The 10,829-nt window shown below is 37.5% G+C and overlaps 1 protein-coding gene and 1 long non-coding RNA gene across 2 annotated transcripts; both read left to right on the plus strand.

Moving 5' to 3' along the window:
• LOC127065046 (defensin-B-like) lies at positions 1-1,129 on the plus strand. The gene is made up of 2 exons (XM_050996885.1): positions 1-150; positions 306-1,129. The coding sequence occupies exons 1-2, from the start codon at positions 78-80 to the stop codon at positions 461-463; spliced, it is 231 nt and encodes a 76-aa protein (XP_050852842.1). The 5' UTR covers positions 1-77; the 3' UTR covers positions 464-1,129.
• Positions 1,130-6,122: 4,993 nt separating this feature from the next.
• LOC127065049 (uncharacterized) lies at positions 6,123-10,197 on the plus strand. Its single transcript, XR_007781937.1, has 3 exons — positions 6,123-6,295; positions 7,590-7,729; positions 9,877-10,197. It is a non-coding gene; the product is annotated as an uncharacterized LOC127065049 (long non-coding RNA).
• Positions 10,198-10,829: the final 632 nt, after the last annotated feature.

Genomic DNA, 10,829 nt, shown 5'->3' on the forward strand with positions numbered 1-10,829 from the left:
AGAATATATATAAAGAAGCAGAAATTCTTACAACGACAGTATAATTTCGAATTTATTGAGAATCCAGTATTACTAAAATGGCCAAATTCCAATTTCTTCTTGTTCTTGCCTTCGTCGCCGTTATGGCAATCTCGGCTCAGGCAGACGATAGTAAGTGATAAATATATATACTATTTATAATAATCATACGAATTAATAAGACATATTAAAGAAAATAATTAAATTAGATTTAAATCTTAAGAAGACTTAAAATAGCAAAAAAGAAAATAAAATTTATAAACGATACGTGATACGAAAATTTTCAGACTTACTTCCCGATGATTCCGTTCCCGAAAAATCAGAAAATTTTGGATGGTCTTGCGGTATTGGTGGTAACAATGCATGTGCCATAAGCTGTGGTCTACACGGACACAACAAGGGCGGTTATTGTAACAAGAACGAAGTCTGCGTTTGTTATCGTTAATGAAAAAGAAATTCTCTCGTAAAGAAAATATCGTTTAAGTATTTTAAAAAAATATTGCCCTATATGCTATTATGTAGATTATAGGTAATTTCAATCTAATTGTTTATTTCTTTAAATGAAGAAACTGATTAAACGAACGAACGAACAACATACAAACAACTTTATAACGCTTCATACAAAATTTGACTAATAATCCTAATAAGATTATATTACAAAATAGTAAATCTATAATAATAAACCATTGTTTCATTAAGCGAATCGTTATGTTTTTAAGCAATAAAATTAGGGGAAAGAATATTATCGTAAAGATTTAGAAAACGAGTTCTCAACAAAGGAAATATAAAATCCATCTTACAATTAGACATGTTTCTATCAATTACATATCGATCTTTGTTGTTCAACAATTGCTCGAGTAGTCACGTCTGTTAGCATTTATTGACACATCGTGCTACACACTTGGGAAATCCATGGTAACGATCGACTGTACACGTTCTGCAATTACACTGAATTACGGGCAGGCTGTCCTGTGAAATTTGTCTTATTGCTAATACGTATTCGGATTACCAGTTCTATACTCTGTATTTCTTTGATCAATATATGTAATAAAATATCTTAACATATGTGGTAAATATATAGAATAAACGTAAAGAGTCACCATTAAAATTATTCTCTTGGGTTTTACTCATTATCTCAAAAGGAAACTTTATCTCTGTCGTTTCAAGGGGAATCATTTGTTTGCTTTTTGATAATCGTCGAAGCAAAAGCGATTTACAAAATGACACTGTATTATGTATTATATATAAGTATCTATATAAAACGGAATGACGCAGTCGAAGAATATTACGTGTTATACGTTGACCCTTTAAAATCACCAAAATCTATTTTCTCGTTTCTATAATATTCATCGCGATAACGACCAACTTAACTGCTCTTGTCGAAGATCAATCATTTATTAAGATAAATTGAAGAAAAATAAAATGAACCAAAATATCTATATATACAAATGTTTTATATTAAATATCTGATGAAGCTAATAAATCAATAATATTTAATAATATTAAGTTTTCAGATGCTGCATCGGAAAATTTGTTAAAACTCATAGAAAACATAGAATTAAAGGAAAAAGACATGACCGAGGAAGGAGTTAGTACACAACGTCGAGTAACCTGTGACCTTTTATCCTTTCGCGGAATAATTGATTCCTCGGTTTGCATGGCGAATTGTCTGAGCATGGGAAAAGTCGGTGAATATTGCGAACGCGGTATTTGCGTGTGCCATAAGTGAGCGTATTTTTTTCTTTTTCTTTATTAATCATTAATTTAATTATTATCATCCTCCTGAGAATCAAAATTATACTCTTGACAATTATTTTCTTTCCTTTCCAAAGACTCCTTCGTGGATCTGTGGAAAAAACTTGGTTAAAATTTGATTAAAATAAATGAAAATTCTTTTCTTTTTTTTTTTTATCCAAATTGAAATATTGCTAAGAAATATATTTCTTTCTATAATTCTCGTTTATTCTATCAAATCTTCTTTCTTCTTCTTTTTCTTGGTTTCTTTGTTTTCAGTACTTTCATCAAACTTCTCTTGTCGAACGCATCTTTCTTTCTCCCTCTCTCTCTTCTTTCTCTTTTTCTCTCTTTCATTCGCATTCGACTTCGATGAGCTTAGCTTCGTATGGTCGTCGAAAGGAGTGATGTAGTTATAACATTAGACTCGAACGTACATACGTCAAATATGATATATGCACGAACGAAAGGATAGAAACTTGCGAAAAGATAGAAAGGCTGAATCCAAAAAGAGGAAGATAGACAGCTATATAAATGAGAGAAAAAAGAGAGAACGACCGATAAGCCAATATAATGCTTTGTGCTTCGGTGTGCGATTAAAGGCTCGAGAGAGTATACTGTCGATTTTTTTCGACTCGCAATTATTGGAATCTTTTTCTCCCTTTCCTTCGCTTCTAGCAATTGGACCTGTAACTGGATCAGATTGCTTGTTGCACTGATGATGATTCCGGTGAACTCTTTCGACTGTAGGGTCCTAGAGGATCACACAAATGCGCCTGCGGTACGCACTTACGGGTCTTTCAGAGCTTTCATTAAAAATTGGACTCTGCCGGTCCTGTTCGTCCTGTGCCTTCTCTAACCCCTTTTACTCATTCGTCTATCTCTATCTCTCTCTCTCTCCCTCTCCCTCACTATCTATCTATCTATCTATCTATCTATCTATCTATCTCTTTCTCTCAATGTACGTCTCCTCGTCTAGCCTCTTTTCGTTTGCATGAATTGCCATATACATAGATACATATATCCATATATTCCATACAAACAGTTTCACCGTGGTCATATTCGTGACTGCGTATTTCAGCTTTGTTCGTTGGCATCGTCTAGCCAGGCGCTTTTGAAAATTATTTCCAACTGAATATGCGCTTATAGGATCTCCAACGACGAATAATAGCAACCGACGACCGTACGGAACTTTCGATAGAACGAAACCATCTCTCGCGGCTGTACCCACGGTCAAGATGAAACGGAAAAAGATTATCGTGAGTGTTTTAACGGGATTAAGCGTTCCTATCGATCGACGAGATACCATCGACTCTTTTATTTACGACGAACCGTCGAGTTTTAACTTCGTACATCGGTAAATCACATTTTCACATCTCTCGTACAGTATAAAACAATAATAACATGACGCACCTTTTATGGTTTTTTTTCTTTTTCTTTTCCCATTTCCCTTTCAATTTTAATTATCCAAGAAATCCTTTATCTTGTAAAAATGCTATATAAATTTTTATTTAATATAAAACAACAAATAAATTCAGAATCAATTATTTTCTGTTGCTAACTGATCCTTTTTTTTTCAAAATGATGTCGCTTTATTTAATTTATTTTATTATAACATGCGGGCTTTATTTATAATTGTCCTAATCATATGTCGCGCGTATATAAAAGAAGTTATGATAACGATCGATACTAGATAGAAATTTAGGAATAACGCGAAACTCTCGAGAAAAAAAGTCGAAAGAAACGAAAGGTTTAACATCCCCACCAAACGATATTATTGAATTTCACTGTACAGGATCATATTCGATGATATTTCCGGTGGTAAGTATTATACTATACGTGGCTTAGCACATATACTTTTCGCCGTTCGTAATGGATAGCTGATGTAATGGATTATATCACGTGAGTGGGCTTTTATAGTTTCTCTTCGTTGAAACCTGTCACACAATCGTATCGTGAAAGGGTGATAATGCATATATAATGGGAAAGGAATCGAAACGCGATCAGAACGTCTCGTTTCAAGTATCAATTTCTAATCGATTCCGCCAACGAATGGATTCTTTGCAATTTTTCATTCGTCGATTATCACTGCATTTATAATCAGATTTTAAAGCAACAGACCTGATTCAAATTTTTGTGTTAAAATTTCTAACACACCGACGAACGGTAAACTCTGAAATCTTTTATCAAAGGTGTATTTTATAAAGATTCACATGCTGTTAATAAATTCTGTTTTTTTTTTTTTTTATTTTAATATACGTACACTACGTAATTTTAAAACATGTTTCTCAATTAAATACAACAATAAATGTGTAAGATGAATATAGTTTTTTTCTTAGAAATTTCATGTAGGAAATGATGAAGTAAAACTGATCGCAGTTCTACTAGAATATTCCAAGGTTCTCTAAGAGATGTCGTCACAAGATGTTTCTAATAATTTTTCTATCACCAAAACAACAATTAATCAGTTTAAACATGGTATATATATATATATATATATATATATATGTTCATTGATAAGATATAGTTTGTTATATATCTAATATGTAACATAAATTTGTCATAATTTATTGCTTACAGTATATTTTTTTAATAAAAAAAATGTTACCACCTTTAATTAATATATTTTTCAATATTACCTTAATTGCAAAGAACGATTACATCAGACAATATTAATTTTTATAATAGTAACTAACATCGACCCAAGGTAAAATGAAAGAAAATCATGACACGACTCGTAATTAATGGAATATTTCAAAATCCAATCGTCCGTCTACCAATCTTTTTTAATAATCCTATGGATCCTTTACCGCCGGACGTAATCGAAATTCTTGTCGTACGTGATCGTGCCCAGACACTTTAGCTAATTCAAAACAAAATGGCAATCGAATTACGAAAGGATCGTGCTCGTTTCAATCAAAGAATAATTCCGAAGTTTTCATTCAACCCGTGAATATTTAACGAAAATATTCGAATTACAGAATAGTAAATTCGGGCAATTTATTATTTTACGAAATCGTATCAAAAGTCTCGAAAGTCGAGAGAGCCTTTGTAATAAAACGAAGTATTCAAGAGAATAGTAAAGTTCAAGTGAAAATTAAACTCGAGACTTCTTCGTTGTCTAGTGCTATAGGAAATGAAGCTAATTGCAAAGTTTTCCAACAGTAAATGAAGTACGATGCGTTTTTAGAATTGCATAATGCGTTTTCCTCGTTCCAGACGTGTCTCTCCGTAAAAAGGAAGGTTCTAATATGTAGCAATTTTTTAAACGGCTTGTTTTCAATTACTATTAGCCTTCCTTCCGCTACGAGAGAAACCGCATCGCGCGACGAATAATAATCGATGCTCTCGTAACATGAAAGGTTCTTATACAACTTACGCTTATACGTTTAAAAAATAAAAGGAGAAAAGCAATAATAATAACAACGACGATAACGACAACAAAAACAACAACAACAACAAACAAATAAAACGCGAAAGAAAAAAAATTTAGCAATCGGTAGAGCGTTTCCAGGATTTGTGAATTAGCAAATTACTCTCACGGAATACTCTCGACAAGCCGATCGTCCAGCCGGCCTCAGGATAAACGCAATTTGCTCGAAGGGAGGCTAATGCAGGAGTTAGTAGACGGGCTACGCTGTAGGTCACGACATAATCCGATTTTCCCGAGCGTTAATTCGCGTACCGGCCGAGTCTAGCATGTACCCGGTACGCTCGTCGCATTATTTCCAACGCAAGCACTTGTTTCGAGTATACTCGAGTCCTTCCTTCGAACTCTCCTGCACGATCCTTTCCTATCCTACGAACTGAATATAGTTTCGTCGAAATGGCGAAACGATATCGTGTAACAAATATTTGAAATGGTTGTAGGGACGATTTCACTTATCGCAATTCCCTTCGAATTCCACCATTTATATATTTCTTATTTTTACAAATTTCTTTTTTAATAATATTTCTTCTTTCTTAATCATCTTTTCAAAACAAAATTAAATCAAGCAATGACTAATCCTATATGAAAAGAATGTAAATATTTAAAGGATCTCCAAAGTGGACGGATTTCTAAAGGACGCATTAAAACGTCCTGTTGCGTATTGTCCCGAAATAATCGGCCATTTACATCGTACTAAATCTTCGATTTACTCTCTGGTCTACTCTCCGGTCCATTCTCGGTTCATTCTCGATGGTGACGTGCGCGCCACACAACTAGAACGGCTTAGAACGATTACGAGGGGATCGTAGCAGGCTCGTTCAATCAATCAGCTGTTTCCATATTAGTGTTTCCTGGCACGTACGCGCACGCGGCGTTACCTGTTCTCTGTTTCATCCTCTCTCTTCCTCTTCTATTCCCTTCAACACTCCCGCCCCTTGAACCCTCCAATTTTCTACTCCACATTCCGCAGTCGGAACTCGTCTTTGCCATATTGGAACTTGTGTTTCTCCGTTCTCTCAGAGATCTGTGTGTGTGTGTGTGTGTATATATATATATATACACACACACAAACACATATATATACACACAGACACACATATATATACACACATGGTAAGTAGAAATCTCAACGATACCAAAGCTAAAGGCTTTCCCGCTTGATTGTGCAAATCCAAGTTGAAAGGCAGCTTCTTTAGCATATTACAATAGCACTTTCCACTCAAACAGATAGCAATTGTTATCATGAAATAATTTTGTAATATTAATTCGCAAAAATATTTTATCGATTGGTACTAAGCAAATACTTCGTTATATTTATTTCAGTTTCATTTTTTTCTTATCTTTTCTGTTATCTTCTATTATCTAAAATATCTTCGTGAAATCGAGAACGCGTATAAATTTAACGAAGGACTCGCGCGGACTTCTTTCGTCCTTTTTATCGACGTTGGCGATCCAACTATTGGATTGAAGTTACTAGCAATAAGCCGATCGCATGTACGTTAAAGTGAAATTTCCTCTTCCTTTTTCGGGATCTATGCACTATAAGGATTTTATTTCGTTTTAGTTCGAAGAGTTCGCTAGCTCACAGAATCCTCGTTTTCTCGAAAGAAAAGGCTGATTCGATTTAGTTGCTTTGCCGCCGAGTAGTCCGTGAGTGCTTCCTACGAAAAGATTCACGGTAATGAGGTTAGGAATGTAAAGAAGTCGCGTTAAATAGACGATGGTTTTGAGGTCCTTTAAAGAAGAGAGATCTCGAAGGATTCGATCGATCATTGTGAAACGTTCCGAATTGCTTTTCCAAATTGATTTCAGTTTCGAATAAAATAGAAGCAAATGAGACTAGGTCGATTTAAAAGGAAAAAGGGTAAAACGGTTAAAGGTTGAATAGTAAAAAAAAAATCGGAGAGAAAGATGGTTGCTAGCGAACGAACGGTAGAAAGGATCGATACAGTAAATCCTCGAAATATCAGCGAAATAGCTAACGGTCCGATATACTTGAATAATTGGTTTCACACTTGGACCGTTTCAACGATGACAAATAACTACCATCCGAGTCGACTCGCTCCAATATTCTTCGTACAAGCAGAGCGCACGAACCTACGTCGTGCGACCATTTTTCGTTACCATTCTCCTAAATCGCTCGCTGCGCTTCGATATCCGACGATTTATCCTTCCTTTCAAATCGCGAATCTCTATGGCTGCCTTGAAAATGAATCCCTGCGTCTTTCTGCTTTTCTCTCCCTCTCTTTTTCTTTCTCCATTTCCGTCTCCTTATCTCTATCACTTTTTCTAACTTGTAGAATATTATCAGAAAATTTCACAAAGGATATTCGATATCGTCGTTCATATTTACTCATACAGAATCAATCGACCGACTGGTGGAAAATGAAATTTTATATTGTTTTAGCTGAAACCAAAGATGACTCGTCATTCATGAAATCAGCTTGGACAGCACGGTCCGAACACGATCAGCGGCGAATTTTCGACCGACACACGCGGCTTTGTTCGCTTTCACCTTTCGAAACGTTTCGGTCGATCGATTTTACCGTACGTACACCGAACCAACCTGAATAAGTAGAAGCTGGCGAACGGATAGAGAGAGAGAGAGAGAGAGAGAGAGAAAAAGAGAGAAAGAGAGGGATGATGGGAGGAAAGGGAAAAAAGAGAGAGGTAGAGAGGAGGAATAGAAACGCCACCGCGGAAACGAGATCGCGAAATAAAAGGGTTGAGAGAGCCGAGCATGACGTGGAACGGAGCAAAAGAAGAGAGAAAAAGAGAGAGAGAGAGAGAGAGATACGGGAGTTGGAAGGTGGATGGAAGAGCAAGGTAGTGGAAGAAAAAAAGAGGATGAGAGAAGGAGAGACAGAAGAGAAGAGACGCAGACGCGTTGTGCCTGGTTTTCAACCAGCATGCTGCAGAGAAGAGGACGGCTCGTTTTCCCTCTCTCTCTCTCTTTTTCTCTTTTTAGCTTCCTCATTTTCTTTCTCTTTCGATCCTTCTAGCTCGTCCTTCACTTCTCTCTCCTTCTTCATCTCCCTTCGCAATGGCAGAAAAACAAATTTTAGTTCTTCGTCTGAAGGCTGGCGTTAGTATCATCAGTACCAGTACCAGTACCAGGATAACACTACCACAACCACCAACACCGCCAGTAGGAGAACTCGAGCGCATCGGTCGTTCGAGGGACCCCCGTCGGCGATGTGGCGCTTTGAATGTAACTAATTAGTAACTACGTTCAGCGTGACGTAATAAGCAGACGGTTTCTAGCAGCAGACTCGCCGCAGCGTGCAGCGCCCTCGTTATCGCTTTATTTCGAAGTTTTCATCCCCCCTTGACTACCACCCTTTTTTCCACCGAGAACGAGCTCCTCTCTCTTTTTCTCTCTTTTCTCGCTCTCTCTCTCTCTCTCTCTCTCTCTCTCTCTCTCTCTCTCTCTCTCTCTCTCTCTTTTTCTCTCCGCACTTTTTCCAGTGCTACTCGCTCTCTCTTTCTCTTTCTCTCTCTCTGTCTCTTTTTCTCTCCTCCTCTCGACGAGAACGAGAAGGTAAAAAGAATTTCATATTACGCTTCCCCGGGAAAAAGGGAAACCGGAAGCTCCTTCGACTAGCGGCGCCGACGGACAAAATGGAATTTCACAGCGACAGCCCTCGTGGAAATTCCAGTAGGTGCTTCTACTACGAGGTGGTCACGACGACGAGGAAGCAGCTCCAATCACGTTCTTTCTTTCTCTTTCTCTCTCTCTCTCTATCTCTATCTCCTCTTGAATGTCACGCATACGTACGGTTCATGTCTTTCGTGAGACGGAAATTGGTGTAAAGAACCGACACACATACACATACAGAGTTATTTTCTTCTTCGATGGGAAACCATGGGAATACTCGTTGAATGTTTTTTCTTTCTTTTGAAAATATCACGAAGACGAGAATTCTTCCATCAGATTGCATTCTCGTTACTTAGCCAAGAAAAAGCCAAAAATCGTCAGATTGATTATATGTATCTTTCGAATATGCAATATTAACCGAGGTAAAGAAACTCTCATTAACCGTTCTCAATATTGCCGTTTTTATTCTCCCAGGCGAGTCTTTTTATTAGTCCAAACGATATGTAGGACGAAAAGTGCTCGGAGCTGGTTGACACCGGGATTGAAAATGCGACTCCAAAGGGCGAACTTTGATTACTTTACGCTATGGTAGAACGAACACAGAGAACGCGATAATTAAAATCCGCGTATCATCGTGCACCATGTTCCAAGCCTCTGGAACTCTTATAATAACCGTGATATAGACGACCTGGTCCTCTCTCTCTCTCTCTCTCTTCCTCTTTCTGTCTGTCTCTATCTCCTTCTCCTTCTCTCTCTCTCTCCTCTCTCTCTCTCTCTCTCTCTCTCTCTCTCTCTCTCTCTCTCTCTCTCTCTCTCTCTCTCTCTCTCTCTCTCTCTTAGTTTCTTTCTATTCCATCTTTCGCATTTCAAACTAAGAGCGTATGCGAATATATCTTAAGGTACGAGAACCCTCGTCAACTGTATACTCTAGTGCTTTAACATACTTTTGCAGTTTGAAAGAAGGATCTTAGCGATGGTAAAAGCAAAAAGAATGAGAAATAGAGAACGATTACAAGAAAGAAAGAGAAAAAGAGAGAGAGAGACAAAGAAAATAGCTTGCTCTTTGTTAAATATTTCGAAAATATTTCTTTTTTAGTAAGAAATGGCGAAGCTACTGTATGGAAGGCGGAAGAAGAAGGAGGAAGGGAAGGGAAGGGGAGGAGACAGGCGAAAGTAGGAGGAGGAGGAGGATGGTTTCAAGGAAAGATTGGAGCAGCAGACGATGAAATCGGGTAGCGGCCGTCCCTCTAATTAAAATCCACCGCGATCCGCTTACCCTGTCTGTCCGTGGATGACTATCTACCTTCGAGGATTAACAACGATCTCGCAAATGTTACACAGAGCCGGCTTACCCCCTGTCAATATATACGTATATACATAGAGTACATAGTGCAGCAGGACTCGCGTTGTATCCTTTCTGGCAAGCTCGATTCTTTTTCCCCTTTGTTTCTTCTCGTTTGTTAACTTCACGTTTCGAAAAAAAGAAAAGAAAGAAAAAGAGAAGAAAAAAATACAAAAATAAGATGGAGAAAAAATGAGGAAAAGAAGAAAATAAGAAGAAATTTCGAAAGAACAGAAGAGAAATCCTCCCTTCCTTTTGAGCGATCAAAGGAAACGCTTTACGCTCGATATAATCTCGATATAATCGTGCTACCCTTCGTCCTCTCAAACTGAGGAATTCGACTCTTTCGTGGTCATAACGGTGATCGCGCACATGGCTCGCCATGATTATAGTTACGCGAGATTGCCTTTTACGATCGTCTCGGCGCACTTAAAATATTCCACGAGACTCGTAATCGATACCGTAACCGCGAATACCAAACGACGACCACGTTATACCAAGCGGAAGTAACTCTCGTCTTTCTTTCTCACTTACTCTCCTCTTTTAGAGATTGCAACGTGTTCAGTCAGAGTTAAAATGTCCGATGCAAACTTTAAAAGGCCAATGGTAAATTCCCTTTTAGGTATCGACGAAAGTATTAAACGGTAAGGGATACCATCGAAGTTTCTTCTTGGTGATCGAGTAGCTTTGTTTTATAACGATACGGA

The sequence above is a fragment of the Vespula vulgaris genome, chromosome 7 (assembly GCF_905475345.1).
Source record: "Vespula vulgaris chromosome 7, iyVesVulg1.1, whole genome shotgun sequence".
Taxonomy (NCBI): Eukaryota; Metazoa; Arthropoda; class Insecta; order Hymenoptera; family Vespidae; genus Vespula; species Vespula vulgaris.